General features: G+C 45.6%; 1 protein-coding gene across 3 annotated transcripts in view; it reads left to right on the forward strand.

Annotated features, from left to right (window-relative positions):
• Positions 1-19,795, forward strand: part of SIK3 (SIK family kinase 3) — a 739,490-nt gene that overhangs the window by 424,055 nt on the left and 295,640 nt on the right. For all 3 annotated transcript variants that reach the window (XM_078681850.1, XM_078681849.1, XM_078681848.1), the window contains exons 5-6: positions 9,820-9,944; positions 11,844-11,967. In XM_078681850.1, coding sequence (XP_078537976.1) covers positions 9,820-9,944; positions 11,844-11,967 — 249 coding nt within the window. The remainder of the gene's footprint in view (positions 1-9,819; positions 9,945-11,843; positions 11,968-19,795) is intronic.

The following is a 19,795-nucleotide window of genomic DNA, read 5'->3' on the forward strand; positions in this document are numbered from 1 at the left end:
CATTGCGTGGACAACGGGATGCTGCCATATCGGCCCTGAAATGGCGTCTGACGGGGTAGTGTCTAACCAAGCGTGTGCCAATTTTTTTTTTTTTACACCTTTGCATTGAGCAGATGAATGTTTAAGCGAGTTTCTGCCTCTTTTTTTTTTATGATTCCCATTGTCTCGTATACATCAGTCACATGGTGCCTTGTACCCTCTTTAGTGCTCGTTGTTGTACAAATACAGAAATACTGCACTAATGTTGCACTCGTGAGTCGTGCACACCCAGTAATTACAACTATGAGTTCTGGTAATCAGGGCTTTAAGTGGGCCAGGTCCTGCTGGTGCTCAGCTGTGGCAGTTTTAAAGAGAAGCTACTGAGACGGATCCCTATCGGGCTCTCCATTTTTGCCCTCATCCTCAGGGTGATTATTATTATTATTTTTTTTTAACTCTACACTAGTACCACCCTTCACTGCCTTTGATGAAACGTCAAAGAGACTCGTCGTAGTTCTTTCACACTCATAATTTCAGAACTGTAGCATTTTCAATGTTCTATACAACGATGCCAAAGTTGTTGCTTATTTAGCTTATGCAACTAACAGCCATTGCAGCCATTGTTAAAGCCAGTAGTCTCGGCTTGTTCTAGGTGGAATGTTACTTGTATGTTTTTTATCTGGATGCATTGACAGAAGCAGCAAATTTACCAGTCGGGCGGCACAGTATGCTAGGCACAGATTTTTTACTTTGCGTTTTCAAGCCACACCCTTAATTACATTGGTCGCGTAACCTTGGAGCGGACTCCCTTATTAAACCCCCACCACCATTTTTTTCATCCCACACAAAATTGCTCCTGAAGTTCCTGTTTTCATGTGAGCCTCTTGGTGCTGTGAAGGTAGCATAGGTTAATAGGATCAATTAGTAAGCCCCTGCTGCTTAAATCAAACATGGTCGATTGCAGATAACACTGGGATAGACCAAGTAATATTTGGGACAGTGCAGCACCCTCAGCTCCATCTCAAGATGTCCTGAGTACCCGCGGCTGTGAGGCAGGAGCGCCACACCACCAGCACCAATGTCACAAGCTAGTTCAATGAAACTCCGATATGATTTGTCTATTCTGCAGCTCACAAGTGATGGTCCAACAGCAAGGTTAAGTGATAAGTCTTTTGGGCATGGATCGAGGGCATCAAATGAGTAACCTAGTAATTTGAGGGTAGACTTTACACTGTTTTATAGTTTATGTACTTCACATGTTAGTCTAGGTGAGGGCATGGGAGGGGGTCCCTGTCTGTTGTTCAGTGGATGCTGCGCCCCTTCATCTACAGTGTTAGCCAATTCAACTACTGGAATGTTCATGGCCCTGTCCTTTCCTGCTCTGAAAAGTGCTTCATGGACAGATAGCCGTCCGTTGGTAATCATATTACAAGCAAGGTTAAATGCCTTCATTTACTTCTGCTTCCCATCATTTCTAACAAAAATTAGGTGAGCAGCCATTTTGGGGCTGTTACTGGTATGAGAGTGGTAGATCATTGTCTGTTCTTAATTGGTTGATTCACCTAATCTCCCACAGGGTTTTCATAGATTGAAGGATTTAACGTTATGGTCTGGGTCCCAGGGGTTTCATTGCCGTACTTTAGTTGTTGCATCCCATTCTCTGCAGCAATGTTTCATAGATTAGTGGCCATCAGGTGCTGTCAATGTACTAGGTTTAGTGCCATTCATTGGTGGTTGCATCCCATCATGTCCAGCAATATTTTGTAGATTGGTGGCTATTTGGTCCTGGATTGGACATGAATGGTGGTGGTGGTAGTTCAATGTCCACTGTTTACTGCTTGCTACATCTCATCTTCTCTAATACTTCATAGACTTGTTGTTGTCTGGTATTGTACAGCAGTTAGAGGGGTGGTTTGTTGTCTGCTGTTCATTCGTTATTTTGTCCCTTTAGCTCCAACATTTTCAATGATCAGCAGCCATTAGGAGCTGATCATGGCAACTGGAGGGTCAGTAGCTGGCATTGATTGCTGTGTCTCACCTGGTCCAGCCACGTATCATAGATCAAAGGCCATCTGGTTCCGGTCAGGGTATTTTCTGCATGTTGGAAGGTATTATTTGCTTAGTACTTCCCATAATGTCCAGCACATTTTTTTAAATTAACTAGCTGTTGGCTGCCAATCCATGGTATGTAGGGGTGGGGGCAATATTTTCCAGCATTCGCTGCCAGCTGTATCCCATCTTGCCATGTCTCACTTCACAGCCCGCAAGAACATTTCAGTTTTTCTGTATGAAGCACAGCTGGTTCTGTCTGCTCATAGTATTGGGCTGAGACCACTGCTGGATCCTGGGGCTCGGTCTACTTTGTTGGCTGCGGTGCTGGTGAAATGATTGTATCCATTCGGAGGCAGTAAATTCTTGACCGCTTGGTCTTCAACCCCGTGTGTGGTGATTTACTATTAGTGGAATTGGCTGGAGGGTATTCTGGCTGCCTTGTCTTTGTGAGCATGGTGATCTGGAGGTCATGGTCAGTCAGTATGAATCAGCGCGGCCTGGTGGTCTTCATGTGGGGAAAGGTTTAGGCCCTCCCTTGATGGCTGTTGTAAACATCGAGAGCAGCCAAGAATCACAGCAGCTTGTGATCTTTATTCAGAACAGTAAGTAGGACATAATTGCAAGTTAACCAGGCAGTGTCAGAGATAATCAAGTATCTGTGCTTTCAGCAAGATTCCCATCAAATAACCACAGACCCTCTTTAAAAAAATTGCGGACACAATTGATATGTCTGACGTGTGTAGGAAAACAGCCCAGAATTGCTTGGCAGGTTCTTGTACTGCCTTATTAACGAGGTGGGTTTGACGCACCGGATCTTTATTTGTATTTTTTTGTGCGCACACTAAATATGCGCACTACTGGTATCAACCTCCAGCTTTTAACCTCATCTAGCAGTCGAGTTAAAAACAGCGCACTCCTTACCGCTATGAAATATTCTCCCCCAAACCATCAGGGAGACCCCACGCACTGAGATAGTCACGATTCACTGCACCATAGCAGCATGGCACGCATTGGGTATGAAAGTGCACAAATTACCCTGATATGCACCTGCACTCCCCTTGGGACATCATCCGGCCCTCTCGGTATCATAAGAGGAGGGGAGTCTATCGACCCTTAAACAGGTGGGCATCACGGCAATGGGGGACATGTACCTGAACAGGCGATTCATAGAAATTGCGGACTTGGCTTTCATCAGTAATAAGTCGCAGCTATTCCTTTTTATATATCACCGCCTCCGAACAGCTATTAGGGCCTTATACTCCACATTCCCTGATGAGCCCCCTGCCCCCTTTCCCTGATGAGCCCTTCCCCCCTCCATGCACACACACACACTCGTTGCGCTACAGATACTATTTAACAGCCCAACCCACAAAAACATGGTCACTAAACTGTATAATTCTATACAGGCGGACAGCTCAATGTGCTCTGACATGGCGCTAGGGAGAATGAGAACGCAGCTAGACACAAGCTTGACATAGACTGAATGGGTATCCTGCTGCAGACTCAAGGTACTGCTGACCCAATTGCAATTTACCACTCATACATTTTAAATACCTGCTGAAAATGTACTACATACCTGCTAGATTGTGCAGATATGGACTGCGTGAAGAGGCACAGTGCCAGAGGTTTGGGGACCTGAATGCAGCCTTCAAACATCTAGCGTGGAGATGTGCAGATATCCAGAGATTCTGGCGGAGGGTGGTAGGAGAACTGGGTTTGATGATGGGAAACTCGGTAGGCTGCACGATCCAGGTGTGCTTACTGGGACTGCTCTCTAAACTAAAACCTCAAGAGCTCTCTAAACGAAAACCTCAGGAACACTGGTTTGTGGCGGTGGCGCTCCTGCTGGCTAAGAGGCAGGTGGCAGTACACTCGGGCCAACGCAATGTCCCAAAATACCAGCGATGATTGCAAGATATGATATATTGTAGAGATACACTAACAATGTACGCAGAGGAACTGCTTGTGGCAGCACGGCTGACGGACATATGCCCCCCCCCTCGCCGCATACTTGCTGGAATATCCTGGAGCCCTTCCTGATACATAATGATATGATGACTATACAGATGATGTGGGGGAGTGTGCTGTTTTGCCAATTGCTATGTTCTTATAATTATGTGTACAGAGACTGGGGACTGATGATGCGAATGCTGAGAGCTGTATAGTTACTTTTTACTGGAATAAAATAAAATAAATAAAAAGTATGTGTGCTTTCTAGTGGTCATTATGCGGGTCAGTGCAGAGGCCAGCTATAATTATCGCTGTCCAGTGGTCTTCAAACAGGGCATTGAGGACGCAAGAGAGAATCATTTGTGTTTGGTGGTCTTTGTGCAGGGTGGTAAAGAGATGCAAGTGAGAATAGCCAGGTAGGCACTGTCTGGATGGGATGAGTGCAGATCGGCTGGTTGTAAAGTGGATCGTGGGATTTCACACACTCCTTCGTTTGTTGGGCAGTTTAGCATTTGGTAATGTTTGGGAAATTTCAGGTGGATCACTAGTTGAACAACGGATTGTGCTGAAGGTTCATTTTTTAGGGAGAAACTCAACTCCGACACAAGATGGGTGCCTTTACGGATCCATGGTCTGCACCTCTAGGCGCTACTGGTCTGCGGTTCTTTTACTGTGCAGCTTAAGGGAAGTGTAATGGTGTTAAAGATCTGGCCTTAATGTAGTGGGGCACAATGAGGTCCCGAAGGGCTGGTCTATGTTTGCTGGAGTAGGGTAAAAGGCTTTTAAGGTAATTCCCAGAGCTGCCCAGGCCCTTGGTGGAAGCCGGCAGTGAATTACCTCGCACACAGCACGCAAGTCCATTATCCTGCAACCGCAGCTCGAAAATTAAAAGCCTGGCATTCTTTTATAAAATGAGAAGCTGTAATAATCCCAGAGGAGGTAAGTGAAGGCGGGGGCAAGGCCTCTGATGTCTGCCTCTTGCTAATAGAGTCTGCTTTACAAATCAAAGCTTTGGCATCTTCATTGGCAACTAGGATCGAGGAGACTGGTTACACGTTATCCCCACATCTGAGGATGTAAACTTCCTCCTTGAGCGCTCTACTCAGTTGATGACGTAAACTACTTGCCTGTGTTGTTGCATACTCTTAGGGACTTACACTTCTCTTCTGCATTTCGTTCCACCTTGGAAATCAACTTCTTGCATGTGCTGTAGCCTGGAGGATATAAACTGCGTTTCTGCTGTGTTGTATACACCTCGGATGTAAACTTCCAATCGAAATGGTCATACCCATCTTAGGATGTAAAGTTCCTCTCTGTGCTGTTGAACCCCTTGAAATTGTCAGCTTCCTGCCAACACAACAGTATCAACCTGAATACGGAAACGCTGTGCCATATTCGCCTGAGGATGTAAACTTCCAGCCTCTATGTTATAATGTATGAAAGGACATAACCCGTGTGCAAGTGTTGTCCCCAAAGAGAATGTAAACTTACAGGATGCTCAGCATTACCCACTTCAGAACATGCGCTACTTATCCATGCTGTTGTACCAACATGAGTACGTGCATTTCGTGCCTGTGCATTGTACCCAGCTGAGTACGTTTGCTTTCTGCGAGTGCATGGTCTGTGCCCTCACAGACTCATATTTTAATTCTAAGAAGTAAACCCAGAAATCGTGGGACTGTTTTAAAAAGCTTACGTTCTAGACAAGAAAGCAAATACAATGCAAACTAGATCGGTCTAAAATCACAGAAGGTCAACAGAGGTGAATCGGACAAGATCAAAGTCCAGTGGTCACCTTGGCCTTGTGAAACTGTTCAGACATTAAGTGTGTTAAGTTTTGGTCCTTCTGGTGCCCATTCTTGCAGTGTCTTTTTTGGGCGTGGAAAGTGGATGCAGTGCTGACATCTCTTGTGTGGTACAGGGATTTGCCCTACATATATCCCACTCGCTCTCCACCTCGGGTGCCTTATCATTGCTGCTGACGTTTGATTTAAGCTCTTACGTGAAAGGGGTTGCCCTCATATTTCTTTTTATGTCTAGCCTAGATATAGCTTTATTAATTTAAAAACAAAATGTACAACTCGAAAATACATACATATATATATTTAGATAAAGGGGGCGTTCGGTCAGGTTTGTTTATCCATTTGTCTGTTCAGCAGTTTCACATACCACACCATACAGCTTGGGGCAGTGGGCCATCTCGCTTCAGCCAATGACACTCTTGCACCGAGTGATGGCATTTTACCTGATCACATGTGCGCATCCCCGAAGGAGATTTGTACTTAAGTGACGGGGGAGGGAGGGGAGAAGGGGGAGGTGGTGTGTGTGTTAATACTTTCCTTTACCAATGCTTTTTTCTTTGCATTGTTTATGGTTACTATAAGTAGTCATTTTTGCGTGTTTAATCTGTCTTCAGTTTACAGTAATTCAAACATTGAGGTACCTTTTATTTGCCCATTGAGAATAATGCTTCCTGTAATGTGCATTAAAACTTTAAACAAAAAAAAATCTGTGCCTGCATTAGGGTCACCAGCTTTCTAGCAAGCACTCTTACTGTTCTACTGAATGTAAAGATTATGTGCGATGGTTAATTTACTTCTACATTTAAGGTATTTATTTCCAGCATCGGTCCCTCAAATTAATACAGTACTATATATATTTTTTTGTTTATTTTGTGGCATAAGCTTGCAATACAAATAAGAAAATGAAACAATTGGACTTTAATTCTCGTCTTGTTGAAATGTGTCCATGTTAATTCTCGGGATCTCAGCGCTTCTTCACTGCAGATCCTTTAGGTTGTTGGACAGGCCAGCCCGCGCTGAACGGGCGTTCGGCTTTCCTTTTCCCAACGTCAACGCATTTGCAAACCCCATGTTGCAGGACCCTCTTCTGGAATACTGAAACTGTCTGCATCTAACGTTCTTTTCAGATTTGTAATGTGAATGTCAGTGCTTGGATGCCTTGGTTTGTTCTAATTCAATATGCATCATTAGCATTGAACTAGAACGGTCCTAATTTTGCAAACAAATCCTTGCTGGGGTTTCCTAGTGGTTTCCTTGTCCTTTTGTGCGAGACATTTGTCCACATCGCACGACCTCCAGGCGTGAGTGCAACACTCCATTGGGCCTTTACTTCTACTTGGGAGAAGTCAATGGGCAAATAGCCAGTTGTGTAATCTAAAATGGTGGGGCCCTCACATGCAGAATGTGATGAAGGGCTCTTGGGTCTCCCATACATTCAATTATCTTGAGCTGAATGGGGCCCTCTTTAATGTCTCAGGACCCCCTGGATTGTTGCCCCCCTTTATGCCACGGGGGCCTGCGTTACGTCTCTGGATATGGAGGCTGCGTGATAAACGTACAGAGCTTTTCGTCTGGCCTCCTGCGGAGTAAGGGTTGTAAGACAAATGCGGGTTCTTCTTGGTACTATGACTCCATGGCCTTGGCTAGGGCCATTGTTCTTCAGTGCTTCCACAGAGTGCCTTGTGAGTTCACTATTTGCACGGTGACCTGGCTAGAATGTGGTCGTCTGTACCCAAGCTGCGAGTGAGCAGGCCCTGAGAAGGCTGTCTTGTGTGGCGGGCTCGGGCTTCTGTTGGCTTCATGAATAGGATCTTTCATTCCCAGCAGACATGTCGGAGCGTAAACACTGTGCTCGGCCCTGCCAGCTGTGGGCAACCCTTGTGAGGCAGCCGGGCACTGCCGGCCATAATGGATACTCTTGATTCACTTTAACTGAATCTTTCAAACTGATGATCCAAATTACAGAGGTTTGTTAAGGAAAGCTCGAGCTGAACGCCTCTGACCCTGATTACGTGGAGTTACTTGTACCCCATATTTTAGGACTCACCCTTCCAGCCGTTGGGTTCCCGGTGAAGAGGCCTACTATGCAAGCCATAGAGTGGCTCTTTTGACTAGCCCTCTCTTACCAACAATATATATATAGCTATTAAAGATGGTCGCCTCACTTTTCCCGCAAAGCTCCTCCCCGAGCCCCATGGACTGTACATGGTGATGTTTTGGCCTCTTTTGCTTCCCAAATAGGCTTGTGCACATCTGCAAGTGTCTCCCTGCCACTCCAGGCAAGTAACTCTGTGCCCTTGACAAATAGCTTTTCCCTAGCTCTGAATGGCCCCTGTGTTGAACTCATTTAAAGTTGCGGACTTCGGGGCCAGTGGTCTGCACTTTGGTTGCTCCTTAGCTAGAAACAGTGGCTTTGGGCCTTTAACCATTTGAAGTGGTCTGCAGAATTTAAAGTCATCACAGCTTAGCATGGTACAGCTTCTGTGAAGCGCTTTAACGAAAGCGAAATGTCATGATGTAAGGGTATTAGTTCAGTGAAAACTGAACTGCACTAACTAGTTAAATGAAATGAGATTACCTCATTGAAAATAGATCAGATTTTCACTGCTAAAACGAAGATTTGCAAAATAAAATATGTACTGCATCTACCACAGTGGTTAAGGGGCTTTACTAAAGCCACACTTACGGTCTAGACTGCTTTGACTGAGAGGTACCAATATGTGTTGATGCCAGAATAAACAGGTAATGAGATTCAGTTGTTTGTTTTTCTTGTATCATTATTCTTGGTTTGCAAAAAAAATAATCAAAAAAGAGACTATCAGAAAAAGCAGCTTTGCATTAATATGTGCCGGGAAGGTGCATAAATGCACCTCTTTGTGCTGTGGGTTCCAACATACATCTTAAAGTGACTTTCCAATGTAATCTATTATATTCCGGCTCAGAAACAATTTCATGCCTAGAAATGTAGACTCTGTGCCCATTTCCTTAAGTGAACAGGAAGCAGGCAGGTCTCCTTCCATTGATTACCTTCCTGTATTGTTCAAAGATGTCAGGGAGGTAAACATTACTTGTTGGAGTCTAGAAAGCAGTGCTCATGCAGTTGTTCTATTGAACATGCCCTACACTGGTTCCGTTTTGGAGGAACCCTTCCTGCTTGCGTGCTGGTTGGTAGGATCAGGCGGTGCCCCATAGGTCCTGGGACTTCGACTCTCTAACGTTTTCTTTTCTGCGATGCAAAGTAGGAGGTAGCAAGGAGCATAGAATCGCAGGACGAATGGAAGGCTGGCCTAATAATGGTCGGGCAGGAGTACAAACACAGTACAGTAAGTGGTTCCGCATCATCCTGACCAGTTGGTTTACTTCTGGAGTAGAGAAGAAGAGAGAGTACACTGTGTGCAGCATTTCAGGCAACTCTAATCAGTTTCCGCTCAAATGTTCCATGAATTTCATGCATGAAGCAGAGATGTAGGCTGCAAACGAAGAGTAATTTTTATTGCAATGTAGACACCCTTATTTTGTCCTAGAGCGTACACTAAGTCACAAATAGACTGATTTAATGTAAAGAAACTGTGACTATACCATTATGATGATAGTGATAAAGGCAAACAATTGCATGGTATTCTTGGTGGAATCACCCTGTACCCGGATGCCAATCAATCAAGCAGTCATTTTGGATATGCTTTACTAGGTAAACACTCATAACAAATAACGATTATGGCATTAAAATCAGGATCAAAATTAGATCCAGTTCATAAATCAGAATGATTAAGGACAGTTCCATCACTCACTACCTCTTACTTATGTTTGAAAATGTCTCTTTCATTGTAATGTTGTGTAGTTATTCGAATGTGGGACTTTTATACACCACTACTGCTCCAACATACCACTTTTCATGCATGGATCCCTGGGTTTCAGAGTTAGCATTTTCAGCAGAAGGTACCCTATTGTGAAGGGTGCAGCTAAGGCAGCGAATGTTAAGCCTGAGTCTTGACACATTGTGTGTACACATGTTTACTAGGTGTTTTTCTCGTTTCAGACTTTGGCTTCAGTAATCTCTTCAGCCCAGGGCAGCTGCTGAAGACGTGGTGTGGGAGTCCCCCGTACGCTGCCCCTGAACTCTTCGAAGGGAAGGAGTATGATGGGCCAAAGGTGGATATTTGGGTATGTAATGGGCATTCTGTTTTTATCAAACACCATGCATTTCCCCTGAGGTCCCAGGTGAATGTATCACTGAGAATGTTTATTAGGCAAGGTGTTGAGAAGCACATCAGAGGTAAAGGGGATATGCATTTAGTGATGTCAGAGTAAACTGTTTAAAATTATGGTTCCAGGGTTTGCATAACATTTTTCAGTTCAGGTTAGCAGCTCATAGCTGGATGCTCTTATTGCAGATGTGTTAAAAGCATTAACAGCTGAGCTATCAGACATTGTCTTAAAGTCTGAATAACTCAGTTCGGCCTTATTGTGCCTGCCAACTATTTTATCACCACCCATGTCTGAGGCTTTTCGTTGAGTAGTCCATGTAAATGCAACCAGTATAGCAAATCCAGTTCTTTGGAGACAGGCTTAAACAGAGCAGCTGCTGGCCTTCCCTTGATACCATAAGCGTAGGCAAACATTTGTTTGTGTAGTGTTTTCTCAAAGAGAATACCTCACTTCTGTTTACTCAGGACGGCTTGAGTTTGGTGATTCCAGAGCATCGTAAGGCTTTTAATGTTCTGAAATCGCAATGTATGGTGAGAAATGAAGATAGAACTTTCACCTTACTGAATTCTAAAAGTCTATGTTCATTCGTAGAGCTACTCCTTGACAGTTTGGGTCTTTAATTAGAATGACTATTTCGCAAATGTGCAGGTGCCACATTTGGTGGATTTAGACCACTTCACCAGAGCAAAGGCTCCTTCTGTTTGTTTGTAGAAGCCCCTTCCTATAACTGAGCTCTGTAAAGCAGCACGGTGTCATCATCAACAAGGATTCCAAGAATATTACTGTTTGGATGAAACCTCCAAGTGGAGTGTGGCCGTCACTTTTACGTAGTGTCTTAAGTAGCCTAAGCTACTGCTTTCTCTCACGAGCTTCAGCCTGATAACTTCTTTTCACAGTTCGGGACTAAAGAGGAACCAAACAGAGATGAAAGAAGTCTCTTGTAACAACTTTCATAATTATTGTTCTGTAGGAGCCTTCCTTGTTGACATTCCCCCACCATACCCGGGTCAGCTGCTGCCATTGTCTTTTCTCGGTGACAATTTCACATCCAGTGTATTGTGGTCAGGTCCAAAGGGGATCTCAATGTCAAGATTTGGAATGTGTTTTGAAGTTTTTGAACTCTCGAGGCACCATTTCCAGTCCTAACGAGTTTTTGTGGGTGGTTCCTGTTATGTGAGTGAGAACGTATTGGCTGAGAGCATTGTCTGCGCTTTGGGAGAGTAGGTCCTGCTTGAATTCATTCCAGTACCGCTAACTGCATGATAGAATAGTATTAGGGCTGATATCTCTGACAGGAACCACTGGCTGGCGAGTTACCACAGCAGTGCAGACTGATGGTTGCATGCACTGAGACAGTATCTCGTAATAAACATCTGCCATACAGTTCCAGCACTGCAAAAGCTTGTGTAGGATTGCCTATGAATCAATGTCTTAGACTGGTGGCCCGTTGCCGCAGGACTGTGGATTCATCTGAGAGCATGTCTCATGCAAAAGTAGGCCAGGTCCAGTTACAGCAGAATCATGGTTTGTAGACTAGTCTGAAAGCTAACATGGTGGGTAGAAGCCGATGCATGCCAGTTACAGTAGCACCAAGTACTTCGCGAAGAGAGCCAGTGTCTCGGGCAGAAGCGGCACTGGACCATTTAAAGCCACATTGTGGTTTCAGTGGAATAGTCTGAGGAGTTGAGCGTAGCAGTCATCTTTTGTGGTTTTTTTTACATCAGCAGCGCACGTTTGGTGGAATAAATAGAGTTCCATTGATTTTGGGGAGGGCTCTCTCTAGACAAGTTACTCTGTCCGATCGGTCTCTCCTTACCCTTTGACATCCCCATTCTTATTCTGTTTGTTTCACAGAGCTTGGGAGTGGTCTTGTATGTCTTGGTTTGCGGTGCCCTTCCTTTCGATGGCAGCACGCTCCAAAACCTGCGCGCTAGGGTCCTCAGTGGAAAATTCCGAATTCCCTTCTTCATGTCCACAGGTAAGGAGTGTTCCATTCCTTTTCCAATGTCCCCGCTCTGCTGTACTTTCCTCTGCACTGATATATGCCTCCTTTGGTAAATTGTCGTGGATGGTAAAAAGTTTTGATGTGCTCGTTTTGATCTGCGAGCGGCTCTGCAGTGTTGATCCGCTCGTTATGGCTTCTGGTTGGCTCCTTGGCTTCTTGCAGGATTCCCAATGGCATTATGGCTTTTGACTTTTGACCTTTGTCTATAGTACTCACACACTCTAGTTTTGCACTGATGAAACATAATAATAATATATGTATGTTTTTTTAATTGGGAGTGTTTATAATACACGTGTGAGGCCAGAGAGAGAATGGCTGTAGTGCCCAATGACAGGAACATTTTGAATATGTTAGTTTTGAAACCACTCCTGAATTGCAACACAGCACTTATGACTTACTAAAAGAGTACATTCCAGTATTTCTTTCCATAAGCCGGTTGGCATGTGTGTTTTTTTCAGTATTTTGGACTTTAATTCTGGCACAGGACACCATTCTGGTAGTAAGTTCATCAATAGACATGGAGTATTATAATAATAAGTGATATATAGTAATGTAATGTAGCATATGCAACCCATCTAATGTGTACCTGTCGCCTCCATCAACATGTTGTTTGTACAATGGTAATATCTGCAAACAGTGGTAATATGTGCATCGGACAGAGTTGCCCAATTCTAGTACCAAAAAACTCCGGAGCGTTTGAGGCATGGAGGATAATTGTGAATGTCCTTGTCAGGTACCAGGCTGAAGGGTTGTTGTAGTGGGTCTAAGCGACGTGAATATACAACCCTCTACATCGTCACTTTAGCAGTCCCTCTGTAAGGGACATTGTTTCCCCTGACCTATTTCCCCCTAGCTAAAACCTGTCTAGGGGATTGGTCATTCTTCTCATAACTGCCACTGTCCCCATGTCTCAGGATTCATCCTTTAGTCTCTTTGTGTTGTCCCATTTGGTACTCAATAGCGGGTGAGCACCAATGGCTGTAAACAGTGTGTATTGACAAAGCTGTTAGGAGCACCCACATCACCACTTTAACCACTTGGATGCTAAGGTGTTTTATGGCTCCGCATGCAATTTCCATTGAAATCAATGGAAACTCCATGACGAGTTACCCTTGTCATTAGCACTGAAGGGGTTAAGTAGATATGTTTGCATCAGCCCTCTTATGTAAATTTGTCGTTTTCAACTGGTTCTGTTGTAATGGGCATTAGCGCTCCAGCGTTGGTGGCCCAATCACGGCAGTGGTTCTACTTAACAGCCAGTACTTGTATATACATTTGCCAGTGACACTGTTGTTCTTTTCAACACACTATAATGTTGTGCCCATCCTCAGGCCTGGCACCTGCTTTCAGTCATTTTTGGTGGATATTCAGAACCACAGATTCCTCTCCAGGTACCAGACTGGATCTGGAAACTTATTATAGCATTGCTTCCGCTCGCTGCTAGGTGACGCCATATGGCTCCATGATAGTTCCTTGCTGCTCTGGAAGTGACGGAGCAGAGTCTCCTATAAGTACCACGCTTGTGCTCTGATGTCAGTTCTTTCTTGCCGCGCCTTCCTACTGTTATCCAGAGCTTCCTTCCCATCTTTCTCATCATGCACCCTGACTCTAACCCAGATTCTCTGCTGTGTCGCCCCAATCAGTAGAGGCTCTATTATCTTTTTGTTTCTGATCCTATGCCAGAGCAGATGGCACCCCATGATGTTAATGATGATGATTGGGGTGGCTTGCTGCCCCCTCACCATACTGATGATGCCTTATACTTTGACATCTCGCCTACTCACAACTTGGCCACAGCTTACCCTCTTTTGAGACCAAAATAAATGTCCTAATAGAGATCTTATAGACAGTGCCATCTAGCCCTGAGCCCTTGCTTTCTTTTAATGATGCACTCACTGATACTCTTATAGATACTTGGGTGAAGCCTTTTTCTTGTCATCCTCCAAATGTCTGTGGCCACTGCCTGTTGGCTTAGAGTTCCTCCCCAATCACATTTTCTTCCAGGTAGGGGATCCATCACGGCAGACAGATCAGTCTTGCAAATTGTTTGGAATGGCTATGCTCTGCCCTCTTTTTCTGCCCTATCCATAGGGGTTAATTTGTAAAAAAAAAAAGAAAAGAAAAACAGGTACTCATCTCAAATCTGCTCAAAGTCCAACTGTCCAACACAGACCCATGAAAACCTACAAGTGGGGAGAGGATGGGGCACAGTTGCCATAGCTGTCTCCCTCTGAGCCTGGGAACCAGGTTCGAGTCTCGATGTCAGCTCAACATCCTGTGATTCTGGGCAAATCACTTAATCTTCCTGTGCCTACCAAAATGAATGTATTCTTAACTGGCGTTCAAGCACTGGAAACCACAGTCTCAAATTAAACACTGCCTACCCACTATTCCTCTCACACCAGAGCAGATTTGAGATGAGTACCTGTTAATTCCGTAACAGGAGGTATGGCAGTTGCTCTCTGAAGGTGCCTTCGAAAGAGTTTTTAACTCGTAAAGGGTAGAGGGTTGTCATTCTTTCTATTCACTGGCTCCGAAGGAGGACAGGGCCTTAGGCCTTTTCAAATCCCTCTGGCCTCTGAATGCCTTCCTATGGAAGGATGCAATCAAAATGCTTACTCTGCACCAGATACTGGCTATTCTGAATCCAGGTGACTGGATGGTGTATTTGCAACTGCAAGACTTGTAGTTTAATATACTAGTCCTGCAATCCCACAGTTATTTGTGGTTTAAGGTTGGCTATGAGCACTTTACCATGCTCCCTTTTGGCCTCACCAGCTCCCCTTGGGTGTTAATGAAAGTGATAGTGGTGGTCGCGGCTTATCTTCAAAGGTTAGGGATACCTGTATTACCATTCTTTGCCGATTGGCTGTTGAAAGCTGGTTTGGCACAGTCATTCTTGGACCACCTCTGGATGATGGCAAACATCTTACCATAATTAGAGTTCTCTGTCAATGAGCTGAAATACCACCTTACTCCTTCGCATAGGCTTCCATTGACTGGAGCAATCCTAAACACAGAGGAGTTCAAGGCTTTCCTTCCACCCCAACAAATCCAGGACATTTTGGCTATAATCCTAGCGCTTCAAGCGCAATCCTGGATAACAGTGAGAGCATCTATGAGGCTTCTTAGCTTCCTCCATCCTCATCCGCTATGTCCGGACATGTGAGCTATGCAATGGGACTTGAAGTTTCATTGAGCCCCATATCAAGGTAATAGGACTGATATCATCCATTTCTCAAGACATGCAGTGTTCGCTGCTTGAACGCAGCTGGTGCAGCGACTGACCCCTCTCTCCCCCACCCAGAATTGATGGTGGTATTGGACACGTCTCTGCTAGGCTGGGGAGGTCATCTGAGGGAGGTGATAATCAGGGGACTCATGTCTCTTGTGGAGGATGAGCTCCACATTAGTCTGATGGAGGTGCGGCCATCATCTGGCTCTGAAAATGTTCCTGTGGACCATAAGGGGGAGGCTGATGCAGGTTCTCACAGGCAACACCATTGCCATGTGGTAGTGTAACAAGCAGAGTAGGGTCCTGTGTCAAGAGGATCTTCACCTGTGGGGTATAGTGGGGACATTTGGGCTTTTTCCGGATGGTCAACCACCTTGCAGGGTCCTGAGTAGGTGGTATCTTGCAGATCAACGATGATGTCTACATCTTGAGGTCTTGCAAGGCAGCTTCCAACAGTGGTGAGGATCCTGGCTAGATAATGTTTGCCACAGTTGAGAATGAGCAGTGTCAAACATTCAATAGAGAATGCATCCCAGCTGGAAAGGAACACAGGGCTCCTGCACCCCTTTCTGCCTCTCCTGCCCAAAGTATCTGTACTCCCAGCAGACAGCCCTTTTGCGAGGATCTTCTGTCTCAGCAGCAAGACAAGGTCCTCCACCCAAATCTGCGCAATCTACTCCTGCATGCATGGAGATTAAGTGGCAGCAGTTGACTGCATTTGATTTGCAGCTTTTGGTGGACGTCATCTTTGCTACCAGGCGCCTGCTTAAAACATCCTTTTATGCTGGGAGCCAGGACAAATTTGTGGCCTAGTGTGGCATTTGCAAGGCTGTACAAAAATAAACAGAAACTGTTCTTTGAGGGATGCACTTCTCACATGCCCCGAAGGTGCAGTTTTTTCTCAACGTATGTAAAGTTTACAACCAAACTCCAGGTCTTAAAGTGTTCACAATCTGTGCTCAATAATTAAACTCCATAAAGATAAATCCTTTTGCTCTTTAGCAAATCATCCTTAACACATCATCAATCTTCTTTAATCTTTTTGTTTATTTCCATCAAAATTGCTCTTGTGATCTTCATGTTGTTGAAATCATGCCATATATATCGTTCATGATACAGAAAAGGGGGTGGTGATGAACAGAGTGTCTGAATTAAGCAGACCACTCTTACCCAGTCCAAAGATCAGGGCTTGATCCATCACCGTTATTTATCTCACTACCCCATCCCAGCTCAGAACCTGGCTATATGCAAATTAGTCTGTCCCTGGCCCAGTGCATCATGGAACAGGGCAGACCAAACTACCAAGCCAATTCTTCACCAGAAAGGAGACAAGCTACCGGGGACCGGTTTCTGGCATTTCAGCCTCTTCGGCCCGGCTTGCTTGAATCCTGATGGAGCAGTGAGAAAGGGACTCATGTCTGAGTATACCCTGCCACACCTATAGTGGCCAAAAACGATACAGAAAAGGGGGTGGTGATGAACAGAGTGTCTGAATTAAGCAGACCACTCTTACCCAGTCCAAAGATCAGGGCTTGATCCATCACCGTTATTTATCTCACTACCCCATCCCAGCTCAGAACCTGGCTATATGCAAATTAGTCTGTCCCTGGCCCAGTGCATCATGGAACAGGGCAGACCAAACTACCAAGCCAATTCTTCACCAGAAAGGAGACAAGCTACCGGGGACCGGTTTCTGGCATTTCAGCCTCTTCGGCCCGGCTTGCTTGAATCCTGATGGAGCAGTGAGAAAGGGACTCATGTCTGAGTATACCCTGCCACACCTATAGTGGCCAAAAACGATACAGAAAAGGGGGTGGTGATGAACAGAGTGTCTGAATTAAGCAGACCACTCTTACCCAGTCCAAAGATCAGGGCTTGATCCATCACCGTTATTTATCTCACTACCCCATCCCAGCTCAGAACCTGGCTATATGCAAATTAGTCTGTCCCTGGCCCAGTGCATCATGGAACAGGGCAGACCAAACTACCAAGCCAATTCTTCACCAGAAAGGAGACAAGCTACCGGGGACCGGTTTCTGGCATTTCAGCCTCTTCGGCCCGGCTTGCTTGAATCCTGATGGAGCAGTGAGAAAGGGACTCATGTCTGAGTATACCCTGCCACACCTATAGTGGCCAAAAACGATACAGAAAAGGGGGTGGTGATGAACAGAGTGTCTGAATTAAGCAGACCACTCTTACCCAGTCCAAAGATCAGGGCTTGATCCATCACCGTTATTTATCTCACTACCCCATCCCAGCTCAGAACCTGGCTATATGCAAATTAGTCTGTCCCTGGCCCAGTGCATCATGGAACAGGGCAGACCAAACTACCAAGCCAATTCTTCACCAGAAAGGAGACAAGCTACCGGGGACCGGTTTCTGGCATTTCAGCCTCTTCGGCCCGGCTTGCTTGAATCCTGATGGAGCAGTGAGAAAGGGACTCATGTCTGAGTATACCCTGCCACACCTATAGTGGCCAAAAACGATACAGAAAAGGGGGTGGTGATGAACAGAGTGTCTGAATTAAGCAGACCACTCTTACCCAGTCCAAAGATCAGGGCTTGATCCATCACCGTTATTTATCTCACTACCCCATCCCAGCTCAGAACCTGGCTATATGCAAATTAGTCTGTCCCTGGCCCAGTGCATCATGGAACAGGGCAGACCAAACTACCAAGCCAATTCTTCACCAGAAAGGAGACAAGCTACCGGGGACCGGTTTCTGGCATTTCAGCCTCTTCGGCCCGGCTTGCTTGAATCCTGATGGAGCAGTGAGAAAGGAACTCATGTCTGAGTATACCCTGCCACACCTATAGTGGCCAAAAACGATACAGAAAAGGGGGTGGTGATGAACAGAGTGTCTGAATTAAGCAGACCACTCTTACCCAGTCCAAAGATCAGGGCTTGATCCATCACCGTTATTTATCTCACTACCCCATCCCAGCTCAGAACCTGGCTATATGCAAATTAGTCTGTCCCTGGCCCAGTGCATCATGGAACAGGGCAGACCAAACTACCAAGCCAATTCTTCACCAGAAAGGAGACAAGCTACCGGGGACCGGTTTCTGGCATTTCAGCCTCTTCGGCCCGGCTTGCTTGAATCCTGATGGAGCAGTGAGAAAGGGACTCATGTCTGAGTATACCCTGCCACACCTATAGTGGCCAAAAACGATACAGAAAAGGGGGTGGTGATGAACAGAGTGTCTGAATTAAGCAGACCACTCTTACCCAGTCCAAAGATCAGGGCTTGATCCATCACCGTTATTTATCTCACTACCCCATCCCAGCTCAGAACCTGGCTATATGCAAATTAGTCTGTCCCTGGCCCAGTGCATCATGGAACAGGGCAGACCAAACTACCAAGCCAATTCTTCACCAGAAAGGAGACAAGCTACCGGGGACCGGTTTCTGGCATTTCAGCCTCTTCGGCCCGGCTTGCTTGAATCCTGATGGAGCAGTGAGAAAGGGACTCATGTCTGAGTATACCCTGCCACACCTATAGTGGCCAAAAACGATACAGAAAAGGGGGTGGTGATGAACAGAGTGTCTGAATTAAGCAGACCACTCTTACCCAGTCCAAAGATCAGGGCTTGATCCATCACCGTTATTTATCTCACTACCCCATCCCAGCTCAGAACCTGGCTATATGCAAATTAGTCTGTCCCTGGCCCAGTGCATCATGGAACAGGGCAGACCAAACTACCAAGCCAATTCTTCACCAGAAAGGAGACAAGCTACCGGGGACCGGTTTCTGGCATTTCAGCCTCTTCGGCCCGGCTTGCTTGAATCCTGATGGAGCAGTGAGAAAGGGACTCATGTCTGAGTATACCCTGCCACACCTATAGTGGCCAAAAACGATACAGAAAAGGGGGTGGTGATGAACAGAGTGTCTGAATTAAGCAGACCACTCTTACCCAGTCCAAAGATCAGGGCTTGATCCATCACCGTTATTTATCTCACTACCCCATCCCAGCTCAGAACCTGGCTATATGCAAATTAGTCTGTCCCTGGCCCAGTGCATCATGGAACAGGGCAGACCAAACTACCAAGCCAATTCTTCACCAGAAAGGAGACAAGCTACCGGGGACCGGTTTCTGGCATTTCAGCCTCTTCGGCCCGGCTTGCTTGAATCCTGATGGAGCAGTGAGAAAGGGACTCATGTCTGAGTATACCCTGCCACACCTATAGTGGCCAAAAACGATACAGAAAAGGGGGTGGTGATGAACAGAGTGTCTGAATTAAGCAGACCACTCTTACCCAGTCCAAAGATCAGGGCTTGATCCATCACCGTTATTTATCTCACTACCTCATTGCACCATCAGGATTCAAGCAAGCCGGGCCGAAGACGCCTGAAATGGCAGAAACCGGTCCCCGGAAGCTTGTTTCCTTCCCAGTGTAAGAATTGGCTTTTGTAGTCTGGTCTGCCCTGTTCCCATGATGCACTGGGCCAGGGACAGACTAATTTGCATACAGCCAGGTTCTGAAACTGGGATGGTGCAATGAGCTAAAAAACGGTGTTGGATCTAGCCCTGATCTCTTGACTGGGTGAGAGTACTCTGCTTAATT

Source organism: Lissotriton helveticus, chromosome 3_1 (genome assembly GCF_964261635.1).
Source record: "Lissotriton helveticus chromosome 3_1, aLisHel1.1, whole genome shotgun sequence".
Classification (NCBI taxonomy): Eukaryota; Metazoa; Chordata; class Amphibia; order Caudata; family Salamandridae; genus Lissotriton; species Lissotriton helveticus.